Source organism: Misgurnus anguillicaudatus, chromosome 25, assembly GCF_027580225.2.
Source record: "Misgurnus anguillicaudatus chromosome 25, ASM2758022v2, whole genome shotgun sequence".
Lineage (NCBI taxonomy): Eukaryota > Metazoa > Chordata > Actinopteri > Cypriniformes > Cobitidae > Misgurnus > Misgurnus anguillicaudatus.
In genome coordinates, this window is record NC_073361.2 from 31754120 (window position 1) to 31779772 (window position 25653).

The 25653-nt window shown below is 41.6% G+C and overlaps 1 pseudogene and 1 gene segment (V, D, J or C); both read left to right on the forward strand.

The window, feature by feature from the left end:
• Positions 1 to 16376: 16376 nt before the first annotated feature.
• Positions 16377 to 18084, forward strand: LOC141362187 (Ig lambda-2 chain C region-like). The segment is given in 2 exon segments: positions 16377 to 16532; positions 17685 to 18084. Coding segments are annotated over 2 exon segments (384 nt in total).
• A 3877-nt stretch (positions 18085 to 21961) lies between these two features.
• Positions 21962 to 23059, forward strand: LOC141362024 (C-reactive protein-like; annotated as a pseudogene).
• The last annotated feature ends 2594 nt before the right edge of the window (positions 23060 to 25653 follow it).

Genomic DNA, 25653 nt, shown 5'->3' on the forward strand with positions numbered 1-25653 from the left:
TGAGTGGGTTGTGTACATTTTTATATATCAGACGAGGTGAGATCAAGTTCAGGATGTGATCAGAAGTTTTAACACCACAACATTGCTTGATTTAAAAAAAGCTGAGTTTTTGTCAAATCAACAGATATTTTTGTTATTTTATGTTATTTAAACAAGTTGAAATTGTTTAACTTTAAGTTAGGTCAGCTTATGACAGGGCATAACTTAAAATAGTGGGTTGATCTGACTTGCAAAACTAAGTTGTTTTAACTTCATGCTGCATTTTTTACAGTGTGCACCGTACACAAGGGGTGGGTTGGGGGCACGCGCCAGAAACGTTTAAGAAGCACTGACCTACAGTATTGATTAGGATGTTGATAAATTAATGAAGTGACACATGTAAGGGTTTGCAAAAGAGGTGTATCGGGTCGTTATTGCTCAACCATTTTGAGGAATAGATTTTTTTCTTGTCAGTTTATTTTTCTTGTTAGGATAGATGATGTCTCTCTCTAAAGGTTTAATGTATAAATCTTCATTAACACAATCAATCATTCATTCTGAAGCAACATTGAAGTTGAGATATGAAATTTTATATGATATCTTCAACACATAAAAACCATTGGGGCAAGATAGAGATGTAAATGTTTAAGATTTGAGTTGGCACACGATTGATGAGATTTAGTATTAAAAAACATGTCTGTCATTTTTACCTCCACCCATTCAAAGCTGATGAGAGCTAAAATATGACTTAAAATGTCTGGATTATTTGTATTTAGCTTCATGATAATATATTGCTATAAACCATCCTGTTTGAGCAGATTTTATTATAAATCCTAAATTCACAGCAGCACAACAAATACTATTATGCTGTTATCTATAATTGTACTTTATAAAATTTAAATAAATCAACATAATTTATTATTGAGAATGAAATTCTTTTTTATTAGAGTAAAACAGTTTAAATAAATATTGTCATGAATAACAGCCTATAACAGTGTTATAACAGTGCTATAAATAAGCTTCATTTAAGGAAAATTCAATCTTTAGTCCTGGGGCGCATGCGCAAGTGCTGACCCAGACGCTGGCGTGTTCGTGTCTGTATGTTTGTAGTTTTAATATTCTGTTTTTGATGTTGTTTTAGTCTAAACATTTTGGAGATATGTATTTTAAATTTATATCGATATGGATTTGGATCTGGAGCTTGGAATATGCTGCCGAGCTTGCAGTCGAAGCCGTCACAGAGTTGGGAAGTCTGAGAAACAGCGAGTTGATTATCTACAGCCAGGAGGATTTATTCAGTCTTCGCTATAATGCGAGAGTCCTGCCGAAACATCCTTGTAATATTCCCCATGAAATCATATATGCTCCACAAACAATCTGCAGGAGAAGGAAAAGAGAAGGAGAGGTACTAGAGGGGGAATTAGGAAAAGACTGAAACGACTCGGCAGCCGGTTTCCCCTGCCCACAATAACTAACTAATGCTCGATCACTTAAGAACAAAATGACTGAACTTGAGGCATTAATTAAATATAATCGAGACTATAAAAATAAAAATCTGAAACATGGCTAACGTAGGAGAGTGATGTAAATCTTGAGGGATATACTCTAATCCAACTGGACCGTGATAGCCAGAAATCATCAAAAACCATCGGAGGAGGATTGTGTATGTTTGTCAAAAAAAGTTGGGCAACAAACATCACGGTACGTGGAACTTATTGCTCAACTCATTACGAACTTTTATCTGTGTCTTTCAGGCCATTCTATCTGCCCCGTGAGTTCGGACAAATAACTGTTATTTTAGTTTATGTACCTGGGCCAAATTTTGCACTTGCAGCCGAGGGCGTTGCTGCCAGTTATAACATGGCACTAAGTAACTCATCGGATGATCCGGTGTTCCTTTTGGGAGATTTTAACAACTGTGAATTATCTGTGTTTCTGCCGAATTTGGAACAGTATATAACTTTTCCGACGAGACTGAGTAAAACCTTGGATAAATGTTTTTGGTAATGTGGATGGGGCATATGTTCCAAGACTGCACCCACCATTTGTGATGACTGGTTTGGAAAATCAGGAAGCAAATGCAAGATAAGTGAAAACAGGTTTATTAAACAGATGACTCAGATGATATGACAGATGACACAGATGGTATGATGTGAGTTGAACAGACAAAGGCTGCGGTGACGGATCCAAGTGTTCGTGAGTGTAGTCAGACTGACGGGTGAAACCGGATACACAGACTGGTAGAACTCCACAGCGAAGACGAGACCACAGGAAACACACGACACGAGAACACGGGTGACAACGTAGTACAATCATCTGGCAGTGAGAGGAGAGAATGAGTGAGTATATATGCCGTATGGGTAACTACCACCAGCTGGAGCAAAGCAATCACGCACACCTGCACTCACTCAGATCATTAGCGATCAGACACGCACACACACACTTCAATCATACAGACAGACACAACACAGAAAGTCACGGTGGACTTATCCTACCGTGACAGTACCCCCTCCCCCACGGACGTCACCTGACGTTCCCGGGCTCCTTGACCTGCGATGGAACTCATCAATAAGGGAGTGATCCAATATGTCCCGGGCCGGAACCCAACTTCTCTCCTCCGGACCGTAACCTTCCCAATCCACCAAGTACTGAAATCCGCGTCCCCTCCGTCTAGAGTCCAGAATACGATTGATCGAATAGGTTGGTTCCCCATCTACGATACGAGGCGGGGGGGGGGAACCGGGACAGGCGGATTAAGAAGAGATTTAAACACGGGTTTGATTTTGGAAATGTGGAACACCGGATGAATTCGTCTGTACACAGGAGGGAGGTTAAGGCGGACTGTTACTGGATTAATGATTTTAGCAACAGAAAATGGACCTATAAATTTGGGAGTCAACTTATTCGAGACGGAACGCATCGGAATATTCTGAGTAGAAAGCCACACTTTTTGACCCACGACGTAAACGGGAGGCTTTGACCGGTGGCGATCGGCCTTGGCCTTGGTGCGCTGTCTCACTTGGAGTATGACCTCACGTGCCCTACTCCAAGTGCGACGACACCTCTGGACGAAAGCGTGTGCGGAGGGAACCGCGATCTCGGACTCCAGACTGGGAAATAATGGTGGTTGGTACCCTAAACTACACTTAAACGGAGATAGGCCCGTAGCTGACACTGGTAATGAATTGTGCGTGTACTCCACCATAGAGAGTTGTTGGCTCCAGGAGGAAGGATTCTTGGAGACCAAACATCGCAACACTCTTTCCACATCCTGATTGGCTCGCTCGGTTTGACCATTGGTTTGAGGATGAAACCCCGAAGACAGACTAACCGTAGCCCCTAGCAACTTGCAAAACTCACGCCAAAATTTAGATATAAATTGGGGACCCCTATCGGAAACCACGTCTGTCGGAAGGCCATGTAACCGGAATACGTGGTCAACGATAGCGACCGCTGTCTCCTTGGCTGACGGTAATTTGGGCAAGGGAATAAAATGAGCCGCCTTCGAGAATCGGTCCACTACGGTTAAAATCACCGTATTACCCTGGGAGGGTGGGAGGGCGGTAATGAAATCGAGCGAAATATGGGACCAGGGTCTCGAAGGGACCGGCAGCGGTCTAAGAAGCCCGTCAGGAGGACGATTAGACGCCTTACCCACAGCACAAACCGAACAAGCCAATACAAAATCATGTGTGTCACGAGCCATCCCTGGCCACCAAAATCGTTGCTTAACCAAAAACTTGGTTCGACTGACCCCTGGATGGCAAGCTATACTGGAATTATGGCTCCATTTAAGTACCCCTGATCTCAGTCCCTCTGGCACAAATAACCGGTTCGGTGGGCAACGGGCCGGGGGCGTTACCCCTTCTAAGGCTTTGGTCACCTTCGATTCGATCTCCCATGAGAGCGCGGAGATGAATATAGTCTCCGGTAAAATGGGCTCGGGAGATGAGGCACGATCGGAACGCTCAAAAATGCGGGATAAAGCATCAGGTTTGGTGTTTTTGGAACCTGGACGGTAGGACAAAGTGAAATCGAAACGACCGAAAAATAAAGCCCACCGAGCCTGCCTAGAGTTCAAACGTTTGGCAGATTTAATGTATTCAAGATTCTTGTGATCAGTGTAAACTATGAAAGGCACACCCGACCCCTCAAGCCAATGACGCCATTCTTCCAGTGCTAGTTTAACAGCCAACAATTCCCGATTACCAATGTCATAATTACGTTCGGCAGGCGATAAACGATGGGAATAAAACGCGCAGGGATGCACCTTTCCGTCTGAGGACGTGCGTTGAGATAACACGGCTCCTACCCCCACATCTGATGCATCGACCTCCACTATGAACTGACGCTTACGATCAGGGGCCACAAGAATTGGGGCTGAAACAAAGCAGCCTTTCAGTTTGGAAAAAGCAGTCTGGGCTGCCTCCGACCACCTGAACGCAGTACTAGCGGAGGTCAAGGCAGTCAGAGGTGCGGCTAGTTGGCTGAAATTGCGAATAAACCGCCGGTAAAAATTGGCGAACCCCAGAAATCTCTGCAGGGCCTTGCGAGACTCTGGGGATGGCCAATCAACCACAGCCTTAACCTTCTCCGGATCCATACGGACGCCCTCAGTCGAAATGATGTGCCCTAGGAAAGAAACAGACTGTGCATGAAATTCGCATTTCTCCGCCTTGACAAAAAGCCCATTCTCTAGCAACCTAAGAAGCACTCGTCGTACGTGTTGCACATGTTCCTGGAGAGACGAAGAAAAAATCAGTATGTCATCCAGGTAAACATACAGAAACTGATCTACCATGTCTCGCAACACGTCATTAACGAGTGCTTGGAAAACTGCCGGCGAGTTAGATAGACCGAAAGGCATCACGCAGTACTCAAAATGGCCACGAGGGGTGTTAAAAGCAGTTTTCCATTCGTCCCCCTCCCTTATGCGAACCAAATTATAAGCATTGCGTAAATCCAATTTTGTGAAAACGGATGCTCCTTGCAACCTCTCGAAAGCTGAAGACATTAACGGCAAAGGATAAGTATTCTTTACCGTAATGTTATTCAACCCTCGGTAATCAATACAAGGTCGCAAAGATCCATCCTTTTTACTAACAAAAAAGAACCCCGCCCCCGCTGGAGATGAGGAAGGGCGGATGAACCCGGTTGCTAAAGAATCAGAAATGTATTTCTCCATGGCCTTCATCTCAGGAACAGATAGAGAGTAAAGTTTGCCCTTAGGCGGAGACGTACCTGGCAATAACTCTATGGCACAGTCATAGGGACGATGAGGAGGTAGAGAATCGGCCCGAGACTTACTGAACACTCCCTTCAGGTCCTGATACTCCACGGGCACGTTAGTTAAGTCCACCGTCTCCTCCTGAAACACAGACGCAGAGACAGATACACAAGCAGAGACAAGACAAGACTTATGACAAGCTTCACTCCAACCAGTGATAGTTCCTAATCTCCAGTTGACGGATGGGTTGTGTTTAAGCAGCCAAGGATGTCCAAGTACAATGGGAGCCAGAGGGGAAATAGTGACATAAAACTGCAAAGTCTCAGAATGATTGCCAGAAATACACAGGGTGACCGGGTCCGTGATGTGAGTGATGACAGATAATTCGCTACCATTGAGTGCGAAGGGTGAAATGGGTTTGGAGAGAGCTGTCAACGGAACCTGGAGCTTACGTGCAAAGTGGTGATCGATTAAATTCCCCTCGGCTCCCGAGTCCAAGAGTGCGTCACAGGTGAGATGTGTATTGCGCCACCGCAGCTTCGCCGGGAGGAGGGTAGATGTTAAAGGGGTCTTTGCTGTAGAGATTCCGCCCGAAAGTAACCCCAGCACTACTCCCGGGCGTTGCCTTTTACTGGACACCGATGGAGGAGGTGCCCGGCCTCTCCGCAGTACAAGCAAAGCCCCAATGATCGACGGCGAATCCTCTCCTCCCGGGAAAGCCGAGCTCGACCCACCTGCATGGGCTCCGGATCGGACATGGAAGAACCGGCCGCAATCTCCCTCGACGACGGTCTTCCCTCAGAAACGGCTTGAGAACAACCATCATTGTCATGAACGGGAATACTCCTCAGCCGGATGTCCACTCGGATCGCCGCGTCAATGAGACCGTTGAGAGAAATGGGAATCTACCCATGTTGAAGTTCACGCTGGATGCGGCCGGTTAACCCATGCAGGAAAATATCCCACTGCGCTTCCTCGTTCCAATTAGTGTCCGCCGCTAGGGTGCGAAAATCAATGGCGTAGTCTGAAACGGACCGTGTACCCTGACGCAGATCGGCCAACTTCCTAGCCGCATCTCTTCCAACTGCAGATCTATCGAACACCCTTCTCATCATGGCAGACAACGCCTCGAAACTCAGGGTACACGGGTCGTGATTCTCCCACACCGCTGTTCCCCAACGCGCCGCCTTTCCCGTCAGGAGGGATAACACAAATCCCACTTTACTCTCCTCCGTGATGTAAGTCTGGGGCTGAAGAAAGAAATGGAGAGAGCATTGAGATAGAAATGGTCTACAACATTCTGGATCACCTGCATATTTCTCGGGCGTAGAAAGTCTGGGTTCCTGACGGGACGCGCTCGCGGGTGGTGTAGAAAGAACAGACGGTGCGGGTGGCGCAGTGGGTAGCGTCAGCTGTTGGATCGCCTGGGTGAGCTCGGACACTTTGTCTGTCATATCCTTCATTCCCCGGCTCAGTTCCTCAATCCGACTGTCCTGGGTGGTGAAACGATGGATGGCAGCGGAGATAAACTCTTCAAACCGAGCCGGGGAACCTTTACCTGCTGCTTCCATGTTGGCCAGATGATTCTGTGATGACTGGTTTGGAAAATCAGGAAGCAAATGCAAGATAAGTGAAAACAGGTTTATTAAACAGATGACTCAGATGATATGACAGATGACACAGATGGTATGATGTGAGTTGAACAGACAAAGGCTGCGGTGACGGATCCAAGTGTTCGTGAGTGTAGTCAGACTGACGGGTGAAACCGGATACACAGACTGGTAGAACTCCACAGCGAAGACGAGACCACAGGAAACACACGACACGAGAACACGGGTGACAACGTAGTACAATCATCTGGCAGTGAGAGGAGAGAATGAGTGAGTATATATGCCGTATGGGTAACTACCACCAGCTGGAGCAAAGCAATCACGCACACCTGCACTCACTCAGATCATTAGCGATCAGACACGCACACACACACTTCAATCATACAGACAGACACAACACAGAAAGTCACGGTGGACTTATCCTACCGTGACACCATTAGGACGCTCAGACCATAATGTTATCCAAAATACAGACAGATACTAAAAAGGACTGAACCTGTCATTCAGCAGGTCCAGTCATGGACTAAAGAGTCGATTGAAAATCTCAGAGATTGCTTTGAAAGCACAGATTGGAATCTGTTTTTTAATGATTTTAACTGTGGCAATGTTGATCATGAGTCCTTGAATGACACGATTACCAGTTATATCAACTTTTGTGTAGAGGCAGTGGTCCAAACAACAAACCTTGGATTAATAAAGATCTTAAACAAATTTTAAATAAGAAGAGAATGGCCTTTCAAAGGAATGAGACAGACACAGTAAAATAATTAAATAAAGAAATTAAATGTAAGATAAAGGGGGCCCAAATACAGTATAAAGGCAAAGTTGAAAATAAATTTAAAACTGGTAATGTCAGACTAAATATAATGATGGGCAAACAACAGAAACGGGCACAATTGGCTGTGGATGATGATCCCTATAGCTATGCAAACAATTTAAATGTATTTTATTCAAGATTTGACAATCATATAGATATTGAGCATAATGTTTCTCTGATACCTATTAGAATAGAGGTAGGGGAGGTTATCAAAGTGCTCCGTGGAATCAAACCAAATAAGGCTACTGGTCCAGGTGGCATCAGGGGTATTGTTCTAAAAGAGTGTACAGTACAACTTGGGTATGTATGTACTAGGCTGTTTCAGATCTTTTTAGATGACGGCTTTGTGCCGATAGAATGGAAAAACACTACCATTATTCCAGTACCCAAAACCACCTATGCAAGAGATCCTAAGGACCTTTGGCCAATTGCCCTCACATCAGTCCTGTGCAAGCATGAAGCGCATATTGAGCAAGGAACTTTTAGCACAAATGAATGGTTCTGTTGACCCATTACAATTTGCTTACAAGCCTAATCGGAGTACCATTGATGCCTCCCTGACCATCATTTAGATAAAACTGATGCTTGTGTCAGAATGTTTTTTATGGATTTTACAACAGCATTTAATTGTCACGGTTAATCCGTGTCATGTCTTGTCTCTGTTCCGATTGTTATCACCTGGACATTCATTGATTAATTACCTGCCTCATCACACCTGTTTGTCATTTAGTCTGTGTGTGTATATATACACCTCTGTCTTCTGTTTGCTCACTGCTGGATCATTGTCATTGATACCCTGTCTGTTCCTGTGTTATGTTCCTGTGTTCCTGCCTTCACCATGTCTGCCCTCGTGTTTTTATTAGGGCCCGAGCACACCAGGGTGTGAGGACCCTATTGTTTTTGCTCCGTTTATTATTATTATTATTTTTCTTCTTCTTCTTCTCCGAAATGGATCGCATTTTTGAGGGCCTAAACATACCTGAAAACTCATGAAAATTTGCACACGCGTCAGAAGTGGTGAAAATTTACATGTGGTATAGGCGCCAGAAGTGGGCGTGTAGAAATGGCTCGATAGCGCCACCTGCAAAATTTCATAAGAACAGCCCCCCCGCTACGAAAATCGTACAGATACGAAATTTGGTAGGATAATCTTGCACCCCAAGACCTACAAAAAAGTCTCTTGGAGCTAAGCTCTAAACCCCACAAGAAGTCGTCCATTTTGAATTTTATCTGTCATTTTTTGACATTTCCAAGCGTCGTACTTTAACGAACTCCTCCTAGCGATTTAAACGGATCATTATCATATTTGGTCAGTCTCATCTAAAGGCCTTTGCGATGCTAAATTGAGGAGATCTTGACTTTTCGTTGAAGGGCGTGTCCGTGGCGGCCTGGCAAAGTGTGATGTTTTGACATGAAACAGGAAGCTGTTGTAATTCAGGCATACATTATCCGATCTGCTTTTCATTAAAGGGCGTGTCCGTTGCGGCCTCGCAAAGTGTCGTTAAATGAATCACATTTTTGACAGCCTAAATAAGCTCAAAAAGTCATGAAACGTTGCACAAATGTCAAAGGTGGCAAATATTTTCATGAGATATAGGCTTCAGAACTGGGGATGTAAAAATGGCTCTATAGTGCCACCTACAAAAATTCAAGAGAGCAGCCCCCCGCTACGTTAAACGTACAGATACGAAATGTGGTAGGATCATGTATCGCCCCAAGACATACAGAAAAGTCTCTTGGAGCCAAGCTCTAAACCCCACAGGAAGTCAGCCATTTTGAATTTCCTCTGTAATTTGAGTGCAAATTTAGCTCTTTCTGGGCTTCGGACTTTAACAAACTCCTACTAGAAATTTAATCAGATCATCATCATATTTAGTCTTTGTCATCTAAAGGCCTTTGCGATGTTGAATTGCGGAGGTCTTGACTTTTTGTTGGAGGGTGTGTCCGTGGTGGCCTGCCAAATTTCTGTGTTTCGCAATGAAACAGGAAGTTGTTCTATCTCAGACTTAAAACGTCCACTCTGACCCACATTTCACATGTTTGATAAGTGTCCTGTCCTGAACACATCAACATGGCAATATTCAGTAAAAGTTATAGCGCCACCTGCTGGCAGCAGGAAATGAAGTGTTTGACACTGTGATTTACTGCTCATAGAAATGTATTCAGATCATCTTCATATTTGGTCAGTCTGAACTTAAGGACTTCACAATGATAAATTGGGAAGATCTGGAATTTTTGTTAAAGGGCATGTCCGTGGTGGCCTGGCAAAATTTGATGTTTCACCATGAGAAAGCTGTTGTAATTCAGGCATACAATGTCCGACCTTTCACAGACTTCATATGTTTAACAAGGTTCTTGACCTGTACACATCAATATAACAACAATCAGTTACAGTCATAGCGCCATCTGCTGCACACAGGAGGTGTGGCACATCAAAGTTCCTTTGAATATCCACCTATATTTACCCAGTTAAATTAAAATCCCCCTGGTTCACTGCTTTACTAATGCCATAGGGTGGCGGTGCACATACGTGCGAGGGCCCTTCCATCGCTGCTTGCAGCTTTAATTATTAAATGTTATTTATTTTGAACCTTGCGTTTGCGTCCTGTCTCTCCAACCCTGTCGTGACAGAATGATCCAGCCAAACTGGACGCAGCAGGTTCACGGAGGGCGGCTCCCCCAGGAGTTTCGTCGAGGGGGAGTAGTGACATCAGGGATCATTCCCCATCAGCCCCGATGTCTCTTGGGGACCACCGTGAGCGATCGCTCGCTCCTGTGGGCCTGCTGGAGGAGGATCGGCCCAGGCGGTCCCCCAACGGTTGAGTCGTCGTCGACGGTCCCTCGGAGGACCACCATCCTGCTCGCAGGGAGATCCGAAACGGACCACGCCCGATCATTTCCCCGGGGTGGCTACCGAGGGTCTCCGTTTCCGCGAGGGGATGGGAGATGATTTCCGGGGGCATCTGATCGTCGACAATTCCCAGGAGGGGGGTAATTCGTCTGCCTCGGTTCTCGGAGCGATCGCTCCGCTCCAACCCTGTCGTGACATTAATACTGTACAGACCCAAATTTTAAAAGGAAGGTTACAAGATTTAGGTGTACATACCCAGCAAGCAATTTGGGCTAAAACCCGGCTAAATTTGGGCTGTCAGTGAAAGTCTAATACGTCTACCAATGCCCAAGAATAGACGATACGTATAAGTTTAATGCAAATGAAAGCAAACACCTTGAACACCTGTTGACTTTGCCTACATGTTGGAATATCATACATCTTCAAGTTATTTTGGCAAAAATGGCATGTAACCAAATTAAAGGCTATTTAGGGTAGAAGTGGGTTACTCATAGCCGGTCAATATTGGGTCTATAGTTAGCTGTCATTTCAACGTCTTGGTTTTTGCTTGCTGGGTAGCTGGTTAATTTTATTGATAGAGAAAGAGTCTGTGTTAATGGAGTCTCATCTGACTGCATAGGGATGTGTATTATCCCGCTTTGCTCTTCTCTGTTTATACCAATGAGCTCCAGTGGAACAGGGATGATCTTGCTCTGATTAAATATGCAGATGATCTGGTTTTAATTTCTTGCCAAACAGACCGGAACTGTTCCACCTATTTTGAGTCTATTGAAAGTCTTGTACAATGGTTTGACAACAGTCATCTACGGTTGAACATTGGAAAGACAAAGAAATTATGTTGTGGGAATCAGAATAAGAAATGCACAACTGCTCTCCCATATGAACAAGTTACTATAAAAGATGTAAAGATAGAGCAAGTCCAAAATTTTCAATATATAGGCACAATCATTGATGACAAACTTTCGTTCCAGGATAATGTGGACTATGTACATAAGAAAACTACACAACATTTAAGTCTACTTACAAAGTTGCGAAACTTCAACATCGAAAGGAACATTTTAACTACTGTATAGATCAATGATTGAAAGCATTTTAACTTACAACATCGTCTCATGGTAGGGAAATTTAACAATGAAACACAAGAATAAATTAACACGAGTAATTAATGAAGCGAATAAGATTATCTGCCATAAACTGAGTACATTGCAAGAATTATTCTCACATTTTCTGGAGAAGGGCGTTAGTGATTTACTCAGACCAGACTCATCCCCTCCACTACTGCTTTGAGGTCCTCCCTTCCGGGCGTAGGCTACGCGCACCATATGCCAAAAAGAACATTTTTAAAAGATCATTTATTCCATTGGCAGTGACTGTTTTAAACCAAACTTTTAATTAGGGCCGTTATTCTGAATGTTGTATTAATCTAACTGAATCATGTATCTTTTAATTAGTATGTATGTTTGTGTGATTTATAATGTATTTTTTATTATGTGGTGTGTAATTTTGTTGTGGAATGTTTGTTGAAGCCAGTGTCAAAGATGAATTTCTGTCCAGTGAATCTGAACAGACAATAAAGTCAAATCAAATCAAATTTCTATGTGCATAAATATATTTTCTTATTTCTTGATTTAAGAAAACACATTGCTTAGAAATTCTGAAAGCTTTTGTGACCTGGTAAGTCGTTATGTTAAATAAGTGTTTCTTATTAGAAGGATTATTTAAATGATTGACTTTTTTATCTACTTAAACTGAATTCTTACCAAAATCAGAGCACTAAAACCCTTTAAACTATAAAGTCTTTAATGTGATCATTGAAACATTCATGTGTGTTTGCATGCACTGCCCATCAGGAGAATAAAGATCTCACATTCATGTAGTTTTACTGTCCAGTTACATTTCCAGTTGTAATGTTTTCCACAGATTCATGTCAAGTGACTTAAACATACAGCAGATGTGACTTCAGTTAAAGGAACAGTATGTAGGATTGTGGCCAAAACTGGTACTGCAATAACACAACTGGTGGCCAATACACAAAATGACAACATAAACATTAGTTGAGGGCTGCAACTCCACTTTTTTAATGACAATATCCTGGACAGACCACTGTTGTGAGTGATATAAGTATTTGAAATGAAAATGATTTCTAAATGTCTATATCAGGGCCATTTTATGATTAATTGATATACATTTTTTACTGTTCCTTTAAATGTCTTCTGTTAAATGATTCATTACATCTGAAGCAGCATTCAAAACATCTCGAGATAATAAAACAGCATTTAACTCATCAAAACTATTGAGAGTGACACTAAAATTATTTTGCATAAACAAATTGATAAATTTTATTAGATTTTATGGTGAAACATGACCCAGTGAGATTCATCCACTCATGATATTCAGTCCCTAAAACACAACATTTAATCTAAAAGCATCATTCACAGACAGATCATGAATAACATCAAGAAGAAAGAGGAATCATCTGCAACACTAAAATAAATATGAGATGACATGTTTACATTTATTTAATATAATTTTTTTGACTGAACTATCCCTTTAATTCTTCAAGTGTTAGATATTAGTGAAGTATTGTAGGGAAACGTGATTGAGGGTTTGGACTTTAGGAAAAGCTCTGCTCACATCTGTCTGATCCTTATCATTTAACATTTTAGTGTTTGCTGTTACATTCATTAAAGAGTTTAAAAACATTAAATTTGTGTGGAAGTCATTTATTATTAATTAAAAATATTTTGCTAACATTTAACACATTAAAATGAATGACGTTGACTTGTTTTAATAGTTTAGAAAGATTGCATTTACAGATGAAATTAAAGTAAAGTTGATGTGGTTTGAAGATGTTAACAGGACACAAAGCTGAGAGGATCAGAATCACTCAACACTACCAATGCAAGTGTGTGTGTGTGTGTGTGTGTGTGTGTGTGTGTGCGTGTGTGTGTGTGTGTGTGTGTGTGTGTGTGTGTGCAGCTGCAGTATCTGTCAGGTGTATCTGTGCAGTCTGACTGATGGAGGTTTTTGTACGACTCTTTATCACTGTGTGAACACATAGCTACCACTGATCTCATGTACACTCATACAGTAATAATCTCCTTCATCTTCAGTCTGAACTTCACTGATGCTCAGAGTAAAATCAGTACCACCAGATGATCCACTGCCACTGAATCTCTGTGAAGTGTCACCATAATTTTCATTTACTGCCTTAATGATGAGTTTAGGAGCTTCTCCAGGTTTCTGCTGATACCAATTTAAATGCCAGCCATATATTCCAGGATCAGTTGTACACTTTATATTGACGGTTTGTCCGACAGAAACAAATTGAGTTTTACTCTGAGTTACAGTAACTCCTCTGGATTCTGTTGAGAAGAAAATGATGTTTAATGAAATATAAAAGAGTCAAAAACATTCAACTTAACAACAAGCTTTCACTTCTGTTACCTGGAATAAAAACTCCCAGAATCCAAATGAAGACGATGAAGAAATTCATTTGTGTTTGTGTGTTTTGTAATGATGTTGTGTTATAAAATGTTTGTGTCAGACAGTTATAAAGACTCAGAGCACTGAAGCATGTGATGATAATGCAAAGTGTTTGTCTATGGAAATAAACTCAACACACATCAGAGCTTTATCTTCATAGAAACACATTATACAGTCTGGATTAATAACACATTGAGATTAGATGAGAAGATATCAGGAGCGTTTATGATGTCTTGTGTGTCTCTGTGTCTTCAATATTGTGAAGTTCAAACATTCAGTAAATGTGTTTTACTACAGACAGACATGTGTCTTTAAATTCACTTTTATTCTTGTGTTAGTGTTAGGAATAGCACAGATGAACCCAATAGCGGACGATGAAGGGGTTAACAAAGGATTTTAATAATAACAAGACAAACAAAAGCCCACGTGGGGGCATACAGCATAGACTGCTGACACAAAACACTAGACTAGACAAAAACTCTTGACTTGACAAAACTGGATAACACACCAACAATACAAAATGAACCTGCACAGAACTAAGGACAAGAGAACATTATATAAGAGAAACTAAACAAGATAACGAGGAGGGAACAGGTGATGGGAATAAGTAATAATTAACAATAAGCAGGAGAACAAGGGGGCGGGGACAAATGACAAGACATCGGAGGCACATGCCAAACACAAAAACTAGGCATGAACCTCCACACAAGGCCAGGGACTGCCAGAACTCTGCCACCATGACAAAATACAAATATAACACAAGACTTCAAGGCAGAGTCCTGACAGTAGCCCTCCCTCAAAGGACGCCACCTGGCGTCCCAAAAGGGAACACACAAGACAAGACAAGAAAACACGACAGATAACAACATGACCAGACAATGAACACATCAGAATAAAACATAACAAAAGGTGCCAAAAACAAGATAATTACGAAACTAAATCAGACACACAAAAGTCCATGACATTAATCAAACAACCAGGCCCTGGGGGCTTGGGTGGTGGAGGCTGCAGCTCATGCCCGGGCTCCGTGGGCGGCGCGGCCTGCGCGGGCTCGGAGGGCGGCGCGGACTGCGCGGGCTCGGAGGGCGGCGCGGACTGCGCGGGCTCGGTGGGCGGCGCGGACTGCGCGGGCTCGGTGGGCGGCGCGGACTGCGCGGGCTCGGTGGGCGGCGCGGACTGCGCGGGCTCGGTGGGCGGCGCGGACTGCGCGGGCTCGGTGGGCGGCGCGGACTGCGCGGGCTCGGTGGGCGGCGCGGACTGCGCGGGCTCGGTGGGCGGCGCGGACTGCGCGGGCTCGGTGGGCGGCGCGGACTGCGCGGGCTCGGTGGGCGGCGCGGACTGCGCGGGCTCGGTGGGCGGCGCGGACTGCGCGGGCTCGGTGGGCGGCGCGGACTGCGCGGGCTCGGTGGGCGGCGCGGACTGCGCGGGCTCGGTGGGCGGCGCGGACTGCGCGGGCTCGGTGGGCGGCGCGGACTGCGCGGGCTCGGTGGGCGGCGCGGACTGCGCGGGCTCGGTGGGCGGCGCGGACTGCGCGGGCTCGGTGGGCGGCGCGGACTGCGCGGGCTCGGTGGGCGGCGCGGACTGCGCGGGCTCGGTGGGCGGCGCGGACTGCGCGGGCTCGGTGGGCGGCGCGGACTGCGCGGGCTCGGTGGGCGGCGCGGACTGCGCGGGCTCGGTGGGCTGCGCGGGCTCGGCCAGCCCCAGAGGAAACCACACAGCGGCCAAGCCGGAGATTGGGCCGAAAGAGGCCGCCAACTCCCCAAGGTCCGGATCCGAATTTACAGCAGCCCTCCACAGCTCAGAGAAGAACCGGTCACGGACCCCTCTGGTAAGCCACTCCGGAAGAGGACGCACCACGACCGGCAACAAGACAAAAACAGGGGCTGCAGCTGACCCCGACACCGTCGCTGGGTTCAATGTTGGCAGGTTCATTCTGTCAGGAATAGCACAGATGAACCCAATAGCGGACGATGAAGGGGTTAACAAAGGATTTTAATAATAACAAGACAAACAAAAGCCCACGTGGGGGCATACAGCATAGACTGCTGACACAAAACACTAGACTAGACAAAAACTCTTGACTTGACTTGACAAAACTGGATAACACACCAACAATACAAAATGAACCTGCACAGAACTAAGGACAAGAGAACATTATATAAGAGAAATTAAACAAGATAACGAGGAGGGAACAGGTGATGGGAATAAGTAATAATTAACAATAAGCAGGAGAACAAGGGGGCGGGGACAAATGACAAGACATCGGAGGCACATGCCAAACACAAAAACTAGGCATGAACCTCCACACAAGGCCAGGGACTGCCAGAACTCTGCCACCATGACAAAATACAAATATAACACAAGACTTCAAGGCAGAGTCCTGACAGTTAGATGTGTTTACACTTCTTCACAAGTCTATGATGTATGAATATTTGCTGTGATATGATGTGTTTGTGTCAGAGTCAGAGTTAGTGAAGCGTTCAGAGGTTTTTGTACAGATGCTCAGTTTATTTCTATCACTGTGGTACACATTCGGCCCCGGCACGAGACTCGACGTCGGCAGTAAGTACAAAACTTATATAATAAAATCATTTTTAATAGATTATACATTTTTTAGCATATTATATAGCATTTATTTCACTTGTATTTATTATTTTTAATTCTCAGTAAAAGCATTTTGAATATAAATCGAGATTTCTTTTGAAGAAGTGTAATTCAGTCCTATAAACAATTTTTTTTTTTAATTCAATAGTCAAGAGGAAAATCAAAAACCTCAATATTAAAATTATTATCATGCCGGATTAAATGTGTTAGTTTTTCAGAAAGTCAAAATAATAAGAATTTATAAATGTATAATTTTTCACATGGAAAATTAAGACAAGGCAAGTTTATTGATAGACAGATTCACACATGAAGGTCATTTAAAGTATTTTATCTTAAGGCGTTTAATTTTAACAGGTTTTTAAAATTTCAAAAACAAGGTCAAAATTTATTTGTCTTTATTAACACATTTTGAGATCCAGGTGTCTGACAGCAGCGCTACTTAAATTTTTGTCGTGTTGTGCCGCAGACTCGCTTCATATAAACACGTGTTAACAGAATACATCTTGAGTCTGTTAATGACCAAATAAATTCAGTATTAATTTTTAAAGTGAGCTTGATAAATAACTACAATTAGCTCAGATGAGTCAAGATAAAGAAATTAAAAACATCACTCGAACAAGAAACTGGTATGAGATACAAGTAACTTTATTATATTTGTAAATAATTATTTCTTATCACAGAACGCCGTGCAAGCGCAGTGAGACCCGACTGAATATTTACACAAACTTCTGTTACAAACCTTTATAAGATTCACTATGATAGGATCAAATCATATTAAACATTTTACATTTAAACACAACTTACAAGAAATTATTTTAAACTTTTATGTATTTGCGAGACGCTTTAATATGCATTCAAGATATTGTACAGATTTTGGGAATCAAACCTTGTTGTTGCTTCACTTGAGTCACAGGAAACAAATATTCAAATAAAATATTGTTTTATTATTACTGTGTTTGTATTATAATAAGTGTAGTGCATTAACAGAGTAAATGATATTAACTGATGATATGATATTAAATTCAAAAACAGAATATATATTTTATTATGGATTTATTTGATTGCTTTTGAATTTCTTCATCTTTTTCTCTGTGTATCTATGTATGTCAGGTGTGTCTGCTCCTAAAGTGATCGTCCTGCCGCCGTCCAGTGAAGAGATTTCCAGCAAGAAGACAGCAACAGTGATGTGTGTGGCCAGCAATGGTTTCCCTTCAGACTGGAGTCTGAGCTGGAAAGTGAATGGGAAGATGTCAGGATCTCAGGAGAACAGAGCTGGAGTCCTACAGAAAGACGGCGGTCTGTACAGCTGGAGCAGCAGTCTGACTCTCACTGAACAAGAATGGATCAACAGAGACTCAGTGATCTGTGAGATCAGTCGGGAAGGTCAGACAGTCACTGGAGAAGTGAAGAAAGATCTGTGTTCTGAGTAGATCCTCTCTTCTTCTCATCTCTTCTTCTCATTCATGTCTCACATCAACAGTTTGTGTCTCTGCTTTATTCATTCTCTCTGCTTTAATAAAGAAATATTAAATATTGCTTCTTTGTCTTGTGATTTCTTTTGAATTTGAACAATGAGTATATTGATCATTGGCTCGTGTGTTTGTTTCTAAATAAACTTGACTCAATGAAGCATGAAGACATCTGCAGATAAATGATGAAACAAGTGCTTTATTTGATGTTTGTGGTGTAACAGAGACATCAGACTCATGTAAGTGTATGAACATCTGCTCTGTACAGAGAGGAACAGAAATCTGTTGATGTAAATATGAGTTGAACTCTCAGTTTCACTCTTTGACTCTCTGAAATGAATCAGTTCAGTTTCCACTGACAATGAACACATTGAATAATTGAATCATTTAATGAACTCTTGACCTGTATTATTTATATGATGATCACAGACTCATTCAGTTGTGTCCGACTCTTCTTAATGTTTTTCTTCATAAACATCTTGAGCAGTTTTTATCCCATCAAAGTCATGAAGCTCACTAAAGCTTTAAAACATTGAGGCAATGAATAACAACTATGTGCACACGTGTGTGTGTGTGTGTGTGTGTGTGTGTGTGTGTGTGTGTGTGTGTTTGTGTGTACCTGGTAATTATCACGTTGTGGGGACCAATTGTCCCTTCAAAGATAGGAATAGCAGTATTTTTGTGACCTTGTGGGGACATTTTGATGTCCCCATGAGGAAACAAGCTTATAAACCAAACAGAATGATGTTTCTTGAAAATTTAAAGTAGCAGAAAATTTTCTGTGATGGTTGGGTTTATGGTCTGGGAATAAAATATACAGTTTGTACCATATAAAAAACATTACATCTATGGAATGTCCCCACAAAACATGGAAACCAGAATGTGTGTGTGTGTGTGTGTGTGTGTGTGTGTGTGTGTGTGTGTGCGTGCGTGCGTGCGTGCGTGCGTGTGTGTGTGGGTGTGTGTAGCTGCAGTATCTGTCAGGTGTATCTGTGCAGTCTGACTGAAGGAGGTTTTTGTACAACTCTTTATCACTGTGTGAACACATCTTTACTGTTGATATAGTGTCTACTCTGACAGTAATAATCTCCTGTATCTTCAGTCTGAACTACATTGATGCTCAGAGTAAAATCTGTACCATAAACTGTTCCACTGGCACTGAATCTCTGTGAAGTGTCACCATGAAGATCACTTATATATCTAATGATGAGTTTAGGAGCTTCTCCAGGTTTCTGCTGATACCAAGATAAACCATTGCTGGCTATTCCAGTATCAGTTGTACACTTTATATTGACGGTTTGTCCAACAGAAACAGATTGAGCTTTACTCTGAGTTACAGTAACTCCTCTGGATTCTGTTGAGAAGAAAACACATTTGTTCAAAACAGAAAACCAAGAGTTATTTTTTTTCTAAAAAAGAAATAAAGAAGAATTTTGTTACCTTGAATAAAACCCCCAAGAATCCAGATGAGATTGATGATGAAGAGATTCATTTTGTGTGTATTTGTTGGTTTCCGCTGTGTTAAACACACAAACTCAGACTGTTATAAACACACAGAGCGCTGAAGCGTGTGATGAGATGTAAAGCAGTAGTAAAAAGGAAAGTATTTGTCTTCAAGCTAACAAATCAAAACAAAGTGCATTTACAAAAGACAAAAAAACATGGAAAACATGCTTACAGTGCTCACAGATTATTGCACAAACTCATTTTTTGCTTATATTTTCTTTAAATAAAAAAAAAAGTTAATAACGTTCCATGTCAGCTGTTGGACATACAAATAAGTAGGCTGATCATTAGGGCATTAAACTTAAATTATTAGTCTACATAATTTTTCTTAAGTCTCTATCTTGTCATCAAACATTAAAAAAGGCTACATTATGTAAGCGGCATAACTGTAATTCTGATTTTTTCAGCATTATACATGAATTAACACAAGAACAATTTCTGCCATGTTGTTTATTGGCAAACAACTTAAACAAATGTTATAAATTAGAAAATAAATACTGTGGTGTCTTGAGATCATTTTGCTGGAATGTGTCCTGTCAAGAACAGAAAGATTGTTCACTTTTTGAAATGCGTCTCTCCATGTATGCACTTTTGCACTTATACACATGCACACACACACAGATGGAGGACAAATTCCAAATGGCACTTCAGGAAGAAGATGTAGCATAAACAATCGCTCCACATGAAGTAAAAATTATGTTGTTTTTCGGTGCTTTATTCGCCAAATGTATTTTAATGGACTACAGTATGAGACACAGTAGCACAACTATCTCTCACGTTTATACATAAAGAGTTCTGATCTTTGCTCACTTTAGCACTTTTTGGTGGTTAAATTGTTTAAAATCACTTAAAGGAATAGTCTACTCATTTTCAACATCAAAATATGCCACCACCCCAACCAAGAACCGTTGACACATCCCTCCATCATCTGTGCGCGCGCACGCAAGCGCTGGAGCGCGCCGCGACGCCTCGACAGCATCCAGCCTATCCCCATTCATTCAATGGCACCATGTAGAGACAAAGCCAGAAGTGACCAAACACATCAACGTTTTTCCTGTTTGAGACGAGTAGTTGTGCGAGCAAGTTTGGTGGTACAAAATAAAACGTGGCGCTTTTCCAAGCGGATTCAAAAGAGGAACTACATTTTATGGCGCAATAGCACTTTTGGGAGTACTTCGACTCGCCTGAAAAGTCCGCTCCCCTTCTCACTCTCATAATGGGAGAGGGAGGGTGTTACTGCGCCGAGTCGAAGTACTCCCAAAAGTGCTATTGCGCCATAAAATATAGTTCTTCTTTTAAATCCGCTTAGAAAAGCGCTACGTTTTGTTTTCTACCACCAAGCTTGCTCGTGTGGCTGCTTGTCTTGAATGGAAAAGCGTTGATGTGTTTGGTCACTTCTGGCTTTGTCTCTGATTGGTACCATTGGATGAATGGGGCTAGGCTAGGTGCTGTCGAGGTGGCGCAGCGCGCTCCGGCGCTTGCTTGCGCGCGCACAGATGATGGAGGGATGTATCAACTCTTCTTAGTTAAAGGCGGAGTCCACGATGTTTGAAAAACGCTTTGGAAAAGGAGACGGGCCGACTACCAAAACACACTTATAGCCAATCAAATCAAATGCCGGGTTGCGTATGTGTGGGGCGGGTCTATCAACAGAAGGTCCAGATTCTATTGGGGTAGGGGCGTGTTTGTTTAGGTGATTTCAAATATCAACATTGGCTTTCAAACATCATGTACTCCCCCTTTAAGGTAATAACATTTTTTATATTGAAAATGAGTAGACTATTCCTTTAAATTCAGATTGAAATATTACATTGATGATTTTTTTCATTATTTTTCATGCTCTGTTTTTTCATGCAAGTAGTAACACAGTACCAATGTTTCATGTTTCTAAGCTTTTTGGGTCATTTTTGGACATAACATATTTTACATTTGATAATTGTGGTGAGATCGCAGTAAATTTGTGGTTACTGTGGTTTTACTAAAGGCTAAAAGCTTACTATAGTCAAACTGTGTTTTTTGTAAGAGCAAATCATCTGAAGTGCATTGCTAGATTATAATTATTACTTCCTATCATCACCATAAAAACATGTTTGTTGAAAACAGAACTAAAACATGTCTAAAGGGTCTTATCTAGCAAAACGATCCACATTCAAAAAAAACTTTTAAACCTTTACGTAATACGTTATCATGTGAAAAAGTCACTGATGATGTATGCAAAACTACCGCTCCAGTGTTTACAAGTGTAGAGAAAGAGAAGCGTTCAGACGTTGTTGTGAAATGATACTAATTAATGTCTTTGTGTCAGTTTATTGTTTAAAATGATCAACAAATGTGCATTTCACATATGTAACACGTTAGCTTTCCACATGATTATGTAATACGTAAGGCCGCGCTGACATGTCATAAGGCTATATGGGAGTTAGTAAATTATTAGGATTTCTTTAATGAAAGTGGAGTAATCCTTTAAATTTGGTAAAGTAAACAAAAATACCAAACCCACCAACATTTGACTGAGTCTGTGAAAACTCAGCTAAAGTTGTTTTTTTTTTGTGTTTACATAAAATCATCCACCATAATGCAAAGAACCCTCTGTGAAAATATAACCTTGATTAATTTTGACCGAGTAAGATTATGTCAAAGATTGAAATGTGAAATCAAACTTTGATGCTGCAAATATCATCATTTGTTTATGAGACTTTAATCTGGATTTCATAGACGGGACAGAATGCCTTTCAGAATGTAACAATTTTGGGGTCGTAACTTACCAGTTATAAATCTCTGTTGGATGTACAGTAAACTGTACAGTGATGTTTGTTAATTATCTTCTTTTTCTTTACCAGGTGGTCTTGCCAATAAAATACTTGTGTTTCCACATAAGACCGCTAACAGCTATGTTACAATTACTCCAGAAAAACCCCTGAGCCTCACAGCTTTCACTCTATGCATGCGTGTCTCCATAGAGCTGCAAGGTAAGAGAGATCTTATTCTCTTTGCTTACCGTACGTATGATGTCGATGAGCTTAATGATTGGATTGAAACAGACGGAACCATAAGTTTGTATCTTGGTGGTTCTAGTAAAGGATTGCGTTTTAACTTGCCGCCTCTTAACCTTCGGACACACCTGTGCTTCACCTGGAGCTCATCGACCGGTCTCGCTGCTGCCTGGATGAATGGACAACGCAGTATTCATCAGAGATACAGAAAAGGTCACACCATCCGTCCAGGTGGCACAGTGATGCTCGGTCAGGATCCTGATAATTTCTGGGTGATTTTGATGCAGAGCAGAGCTTTGTAGGTGAAATTACAGATGTGAACTTGTGGGATGAGGTTCTCACTGCGGATGATATCAAGGGATTATATTCACACAGCACCGTAAAAGTGCCAAATGTAATTAATTGGGTCACAGCTGAATTTGACAAATATGGCACTGTGGTTGTGATACAAGATGATTTTTCATTCAACACTCAGATGTCTTTCAATGAATATGATAAACAGACTTAAAACAGATCAAGAGTCAAATTAATTAACTAATAAATCTTTCTGAGCATTACAACTTGAGTAGTTTTGCATCATTTGGATAACAGATATAAATGATTTTAAAGGTGCTGGAGAAAAATAGCAAATTACATAATGCTGACAATTGGCTGTTTTAATGATCCTATAATAATAATAATAATAATAATAATAAAAATAATAATAATAATAATAATAATAATAATAAGTTACATTTATATAGCGCTTTTTATGCAGACCTCACAGCGCTTTACATATGAACGGGGGAATCTCCTCAACCACCACCAATGTGCAGCATCCACCTGGATGATGTGACGGCAGCCATATTGTGCCAGAACGCCCACCACACACCAGCTTATTAGTGGAGAGGAGACAGAGTGATATAACCAATGATTTGTATCTATGGGGGATGATTAGTAGGCCAATGGGTAAGTTTGGCCAGGATGCCGGGGCACACCCCTACTCTTTTTCAAATAACATTCTGGGATTTTTAACGACCACAGAGAGTCAGGACCTCGGTTTGACGTCTCATCCGAAAGACGGTATATAACAGTATAGATGCTTTTATATACCTTATACTTATACTGTTATTACCTTATACTGTCTATGAAGTCACTGAAGTTGAACTGTATTTTCTGAAAAACAGTCAGGTTTACCCCAACGTGATACAGAAAGAGGGTATGTGTTTATTATTATCATCTAGAGCAGGGGTTTTAAACTGGGGTCCGGGGACTCACAGGGGGCCTCCAAGAAGTTCAGAGAAAACAGCAGAGAAAACTTATAAAAATGTATTTATTAGGTGTTTATCTTTTATTTCTTGCTACGTACATTTCACAATCATTTATATTTGCTTTGTTTCTTTTTTGTGTGTTCTCCTTATTTAATGTCCCCTTTATTTCACTCAATGGGGTTTGTAAGGCAGTTTTCCTTGTAAAACTCTTGTCAAACAAGATTTATAGTCAAACTGGCTGCAGTACAAATACATTTAAATTGAATTGTTCACTATACATAAAACAAACTGATATATATATTAGGCAGGGGGCCCCTCACAGACGGTTCATCTGGGGGTTCTTGGCATAAGAAAGTTTATGCAAGTCAGTATGATCAAAAACAAACACCACCCATAATCACACAATTTCAACACTTTCAATTTCAAACAAATACAAAGTAAGAAATTCCAACAACAAAACAAATACTCATATTATACGTAGATTTAAACTAAGCAGCAACTTAAACTGCAATTCATCGACTGACAACTATAGAGACTGACTGCAAAATGGAGCCAATCCCATCTCCATGTTAAAATGCCCAACTTTACAGCAGAAATAAATATGTTTACAGCCTGGTTATTGGTCTGTATAGCTTTTAGGGGTGAATATTTTTGTAACTCAGTTTAAATTATATTAAGCCGTAAAGTTCTGCATCGCCCTGCTGACAAACCATTACAGAAAATTCTAATGGTTTCCATTAAAATACCAATAGGAACCATTAGCTTTACCATTAAAACCATTACATTGTAGTGTGTTTTGGGCCATATTCCATTTAAATCAATAAAATTCCCAATAAAACCAACAAACCCAATCGAATTTCTGTGATGGTGTCTATTGTTTTTTAGCAGGGCGTTTAGGGGCGTGGCCAGTTGAGTGACAGATGAACTGCCACTGCTGTGACTACAGTCAAGCTAGGTGGGCGTGGTTTCAGCAATCAGTCACCTCAGCTTCACCCATGTCCCGCCTTTTTACCCATTTTCGGAGTGATGCGCAGTGACGTGCTGCCAAGATGGCGACGGCAGTCTCCACCAACTATTGGCTTAAAAAATCTCTTCACAAACTTACGGGTGACATCACAGAAACTCCATCCATATTTTTTACAGTTTATGATTCAAACACATATCAACATAGTCACAACATTCTCAAGTGTGTAGGTTTTGGTCAAATACTGCTGTACAAACTGATGCCATTCATAGGTTAAAAAATGGTACAGGGGTCATCCTGACCTAACATACCGCATTCTTGGTTTTAAAGCCAACCTAACAACAACAAGAGTGTGCTTTTTTCCAACAGATGGCGCTGTTTGCAACACTTTAAAGCTTTGAATCTCTACTTAGGTCTCTACTCAAGTCAGTTCTCTGCTGTCTGGGTGTTTCTGTCTGGAAATGTTTAAAATCTTGTCTATGATGCCTTTATTTGGTCATATATGCATTCTTCCCATAATCCATTGCAATTTATAAAAGTTCATTATTTTGCATTACTTTTAAACACATGACTCCATCTCTGCAAAGAAAATCCACGTTTGTAGTCCATAAAGGTGTGATCTGTAGCTTTTGTTTTGGATTAAAATGAAAAAAATAAATAAAAATTGTAAAGCCATCCTTTGATCACAGTGGCGTGTTTACCATTTTGGGGGCCCTAAGCAAAGTCCAAGAACTGGGCCCCCCATGCCCCAGCATTGCCCAAGGTTTTTCATTTGAATTGCACAACAATAATATTCAGTATATAAAATTAAGTGAGATATATATAAAGCGGATTTATTTTGTTTTACACTGCTTAAAATAACACTAAATTGTTACAGTTTGGTATGACAAAAATTCT